This window comes from Pituophis catenifer, unplaced genomic scaffold (assembly GCF_029215685.1).
Source record: "Pituophis catenifer annectens isolate HBS135680 unplaced genomic scaffold, rPitCat1.0.hap2 SCAF_2, whole genome shotgun sequence".
In the NCBI taxonomy this organism is placed as follows: domain Eukaryota; kingdom Metazoa; phylum Chordata; class Lepidosauria; order Squamata; family Colubridae; genus Pituophis; species Pituophis catenifer.
This window is the reverse complement of record NW_027256882.1, coordinates 238,049,150-238,055,149: the sequence shown is the minus strand read 5'-3', so window position 1 is coordinate 238,055,149 and position 6,000 is coordinate 238,049,150. Positions and strand designations below refer to the sequence as shown.

The following is a 6,000-nucleotide window of genomic DNA, read 5'->3' as shown; positions in this document are numbered from 1 at the left end:
AAGTATAACTAATGCCACATCCTTGAACATCAAATAAGCTCACTTTAAAAATATTACTGTAGAAACTAGCAAGTTTTTAAAAGTAGCAAGGTAATTCTACTGCAATGGTCTTTTCACAATGATTCTTCTGGAGTGCATTTTGATACTTCTGCAACTTATTTGAAAAGTCAACTTTTGTATCTGCCTCTTGGGACGTCTTCATTGCAATTCCACAGTATACTTATTGAGCAATGTCATAGTAGTAGTTGCGTAGCTTTAATTCAACAGTAAAAAATGATGGCCGATCATCAACACTGGAAGAAAAAAGGAAAATATTTTTGTAGCCAAGCAGACTCTTTATTATTTGTTTGGCAATTTTCAGTCAATATATTATCTCTTTAACAACAAAATTTACCAGCACTTTCTCTTGCTTCAGAACAGCTTATTGTATAACTGCTATCCTTATCAGATAATCTAATAGTGGTTTCTCAGGACTTAGCAAGAAGCAGCCAATAAAATACTGCATTGTGAAATGACATTTTGGAAACACTGGAAAGGACCACAAATCTAGACAAAGTTATGATCTGTATTTTTCTTTCATCTTCTTACCTACCAATACTATCAAATAGTTCCAAAAGAAGGTTATCTGCAGGGTGGAGGTGGAAACAGAGAATGGGTCAAAAAGTCAGGATGGTGGTCACAACCAAGAGATCAAATCATGGTATTTACTGTATTTTTCTGAGTATAAGATGCCCCCATGTATAAGACGCCCCCGTGTTTCATGTAGTTTCTTGTAGTAAGCACGCTATAAGCCATAGCTGTAAAGAAGCCAACTTGTTAGAGTGAGTAATACAACAAGAACAAGAAATGCATCACAGGAACAATAGAGATGAAACCTAGAGTGAAACCAATGTGATACAGGAAACAACTACAATAGAGAGGAATGATAGAGCTGCATATAAGATAGAGGCTCATCCGGCATGTGTGGAATTCTCCTTGGCCTCCTGTGTATAAGATGCACCTCAATTTTCAAGTAAACATTTTAAGGAAAAAGTAGTGTCTTATACACAGAAAAATACGGTATGTTGTGACGCATGAAAAATGAGATGTATCACTTCTCATTTGCTAAAGAATTCCAAACTGAGGGGCAAAGAATGATTCTATATCAGGGTCTCCAACCTTGGCCACTTTAAGCCTGGAGGACTTCAACTCCCAGAATTCTCCAGCCAACTGGCTGGAGAATTCTGGGAGTTGAAGTCCTCCAGGCTTAAAGTGGCCAAGGTTGGAGCTGGAGAATTCTGGGAGTTGAAGTCCTCCGGGCTTAAAGTTGCCAAGGTTGGAGACCCCTGCCCTATATGCTGGTTTCAATGGAATATTTAACTATTGTCAATGAGCCTGATAAGCTCCAAGAAATATTGATATGAAAATACTTACTTATATGTCCAACACAATTTCATTAATTTATAGATATCAGACGAGCAACCCACTGGACATTCTAATCGTTCTCCTCTTTCAATCATCTGAGCAACGTCAAGTCCTTTCAGACCCTACAACCGAGTGACACAGAAAACTGAGACAATGTTGGCTTCGACTGAAATAAGAATATCACAATTTCTGAAATATTTTGTCACAAAGATGTGTCGCAATGGACATTTGAATAGCATCTCCATCTTGGTTTATTTTTTAAATCTGTGATTTGGAATTAAAAAGGAAAGTTTAATAATGGTAAAGAAAGTTTATTTACCTTATATGGCTTTTGCCCATAGGAAAATGTCTCCCACATTAACACACCAAAACTCCAAACATCACTCTTGCTAGAAAATTTGAAGAAGTTCATGCATTCTGGAGCATACCATTTAACTGGCCACTTGCCATGATGTTCTGCCTGTAATGACACCCAAAATTGAAGAAAACAATAAAATATATTAGTATATTATATCTATCAACCACAATCTATAAAAGAATCAGAAAACATGTTCCATTGTAATTGTTCAATGAACCATAATTATTTGTTGAAAATTTGTGCAAGGCATAAGTTTGAGCAAAAGCTGAATTATAGTGACGCCACAATTCACATTGACATTTGGTGATAAAAATTTTAAAACATGTTAAAGGATGGAAAAATTACCTTGTAATAATCATTAGAGCCAAGAGCTTTTGAAAGTCCAAAGTCACTGATTTTGGCATAATGTTGTGTAACCAGAAGCACATTTCTTGCAGCTAAATCTCTATGTACAAAATTATTTTCTTCCAAATATTTCATTCCCATGGAAACTTGATGCACCAACTCTATTAGATTCTTTTCCGTGACATCTCTGCAAAATCAAACCAAACTTTTAGAAACCTATTTCTTTTTATATTCTTCATTCCTCACTCCCACGCAGTAGAGAGTGGATGCTAATAATACATTGAATAAATATTCCAACTTTATTGCTTAGAGAACACATTATGCATTCATTTTTTCCGTACATTATTGCTAAATTTTTATTATATCCATGTAACATCCAAATAGTCTAGAACAGAGTATTTCCCCCCCATCTTGTACAGTCTCAGAAACTTTCAAAAATTGTCAATTATAAATTTTAATGTGAAATAATTATAATTTGACAGGTGCTTATTATTATTATTAATACAGGAAATAAATATACTAGTTGAATTAATCTTTTAAACTACATTTAAATTAGAATAAAATTAATATTTTCTTGCTATTTGCTTATTTCTTTGTCCTGATTCTAACAGGACAAATGTTAGATTCTAATAGGCCAAATGGAATGTGGCCTAAAAAGCTTGACTTAGGTTGATTTACAAGCAAATGCCAATCATTAAATAGAGATTTTCTGGAAAGTAGACCTTGCAGAAATCAAAGGTTCATCCAAACCAGTGGTGGAGAACGAAGGCCCTTTTATGACTTGTGGACTTCAACTCCCAGAATTGTACTGGCTTGTCCAAACAAGAATATATACTGGATCAATATCACAATTAATATGAGATAATTAAGAAGCATGATGATGGTATAGACCAGGGGTGAGGAACTAGGACTCTTTTATGACCTGTGGACTTCAACTTCCAGAATTCCTGAGCCAGGATGGCTGACTCAGGAATTTTGGGAATTGAAATCCACAAGTCATAATGGGCCCATTGTTCCTCATCTCTGACCTGAACAGACTCAATCATTTACATTTGTCACTTTTCTACATTGCAGTGACTTCCATGCTCTGTAAATGTACCTGTGGAATACTAAATCCAGCAAAATTGTAGCCATGAATTCAGGTAAGCATGGATGGCAAGTCAAAATATATCATCCTTTATATCAGTGGTTCTCAACCTTCCTAATGCCATGACCCTTTAATACAGTTCCTCATGTTGTGGTGACCCCCAACCATAAAATTATTCCTAGAGCCATTGAAAAAATGTGTTTTCCGATGGTCTTAGGCGACCCCTGTGAAAGGGTCGTTCGACCCCCAAAGGGGTCGTGACCTGGTTGAGAACCACTGCTTTATATGAATACAGCATAGCTATGTATATTTGTATTCAGTAAATTCACTTGTAGTGAAAATAAGCAGTATGACAGAAGCTGCATATATGCCTTCAAAGTAAATTAAAGAAGAAAATGTTAATTTTGAAAATGTCACTGTTATGAAAATGTTTCCTTTTGAAGTATTCAAACAATACCAATTTCAGCAATTCGTTGGATATTACAAAAGCTGTTATTTTCATATAATCTACACTTTTCAATGAACAGTGGTCATTTTAATTATCAATTTAGATTCCATCCATTATTGGTCAAAGCCTGCCAGCTTAATGTCAACTCACCCATGTTTTAGCAGATATTTATTCAAGGGGCCAAGCTCAGCCATTTCCATTACGAGCATCCAAGATTCAGCTTCACATATGCCAATCATTCGGACAATATATGGGTTATCAAGTTGTTGCATTACATTAGCTTCTCTTAGGAGTTCATCTTTTACTGCTGGATCATTACTTTCATTTTTGAGAATTTTCACAGCCACAATTTTCTTTCCTCTGTAACAGGAATTCCAGGAAAACATAATTATGTTAAGCTTTGGAGAATGGTAGATGGCTGGAAATGAGATGGTCTATTTCTGTCCTAAAATAAATTTTGCTTGCTTTGCTCTGTTGACATTTTTCAAACAGAATTAGCCTTAATTTCAAATCTGTAGATAACATTCATGAAGCCATTACGGTGGCTTTATCAGAAATTCCAATTCTTTAGTCTATCTTTGAAGTATCACAGAAGAGTCCATGTCCAAATTTTTCGTGCCCTTTTATAGAAGTACAGCAGTGGTCGGTTTCAACTGGTGTTACCACTAGTTCACTTTGTGCATATGCTTTGCGCGTGCTTTGCGCAAGTGCATTGAATTTCAGAACAGCTGAGGCACGGCAATCCACGCTGCCACGCCTATCAGCTGGGCTAAAAACAAACAAATATAGGTAAGTATAGCGCAGGGGCGGGCGGGAAGGCCCAACTGACGGACAGAGCGAACCAGTTCACTCTCACCTCACCATCTCCGCTACTGGCTAACCCGAACTGGGGAGAACCAGTAGCAACCCACCACTGAGGTGCAGTATGTTATAGTGTAATGGATTCCACTACACGAAAGCAACTCAGGTGCCTTTGAGGTAACCAAAGCATCTGGTCCACATTGATCCCTTAAAACACACTTAAGCTGAAGACACTTCCACTACTACAAACTGAGAAACCAAAATTCAATTTGAAGTTGGAGAAAATCCTTAAACTAGTCATTATATCATAGTTGATTTAAAATCATGACCCAGCTTGTACTTTAGCTTTCCAATTAAATAATTTACCAAAATAGAATTTTCCCATGGGGTTAGATATTCTTGAGTCCCTATCACAACTCAATTTACATCCTAAAATGGCTCATAGATTTCTCACCATTAGTTCTCCTAGAAATTTTTCCTACCACATGTTGTTTCAAGAACTTGCCATGGAAAATAGCACAAAGGAAATAGTTAATAATTGCCAAACTTATAAGAGATAATATTTGACTATATTTTCATTTTACCAAGAGGTGGCTTGGTAAAAACTTGGCCCAATGCGATTTTTGATCCATATGATATAGTATTTGACCCATATTGACTTATATTATATAGTAAGGTGATCATTTAGTATCTTTTAGGGGATAGTGAATTAATGCATATTAATAGATTTATGGGAACATCTTTAAATGTTAAAAATATGTTAATATCATGTTGAAGCTTTGGAATTTGGCTGTTTATCAAGAATTGTGCTTGTATTGAGCATGGGGGTGGTGATGGGTTGCAAAACAATTATGTTAAGAAATAGGAATCTGTCAAAGAATGGTTGTCAGAAATGTGTGACCAATCTGTTTTGAAAAATGCAAGAGAGATTATTTTCTACCAATCAAAGGATGCAACAATATAGCACAGGTTCTGTGATATCTTACAATAATATTTTGAACTATTCATGTTATAGTAGTGAATTCATTGGTAAATCAGTGACTATTGATAAGTATAAAATATTAAATTTTTCTTTTTTTTTTAGTTTGTACTTTTTTTCAAATTAAATTGTTTTGTTACAAAAAATAAATAATCATAAACAATAAAATAAAATAAAATTTTAACGTACAGAAAACTGAATTTTAAAGATTCAGTTGTAAACATACAGAAAACTGAATTTTAAAGATACAATTATATCCATATTCATAAGGAAGATTCAACTGAAATTCGGTAGGCAATTATTGAACTTAAGGGGACTTCTGACTGAGCTAGGAGATAATAGTGTCTTTGGTTTAAAAGTAACATGCTAGATTTTTGTTATACAACTGGAATCCAGTGCAAATATGTGTGACTTGAGAGTTAATGTAGTTAAAGCAATTACTATTGTTTTATGGGAACAACTCTCTATTCATTTTAAATTATCAAGTGTTTTGGAAGGCTATAGCAAATGAACAATATTCATTTAATTGAACCGAGTTAACTTTTAATTCTGTTAAAGGGTCTCATACAATTTTTTTC

The 6,000-nt window shown here is 34.9% G+C and overlaps 1 protein-coding gene across 1 annotated transcript in view; it reads right to left on the bottom strand.

The window, feature by feature from the left end:
* Positions 1 to 220: 220 nt before the first annotated feature.
* Positions 221 to 6,000, bottom strand: part of SYK (spleen associated tyrosine kinase) — a 28,364-nt gene continuing 22,584 nt past the window's right edge. The window contains exons 9-13 of the mRNA XM_070935668.1: positions 3,793 to 4,002; positions 2,108 to 2,294; positions 1,724 to 1,864; positions 1,414 to 1,526; positions 221 to 293 (exon numbers count right to left, since the gene is read on the bottom strand). Of these exons, the coding sequence (XP_070791769.1) occupies positions 221 to 293; positions 1,414 to 1,526; positions 1,724 to 1,864; positions 2,108 to 2,294; positions 3,793 to 4,002 (724 nt within the window). The remainder of the gene's footprint in view (positions 294 to 1,413; positions 1,527 to 1,723; positions 1,865 to 2,107; positions 2,295 to 3,792; positions 4,003 to 6,000) is intronic.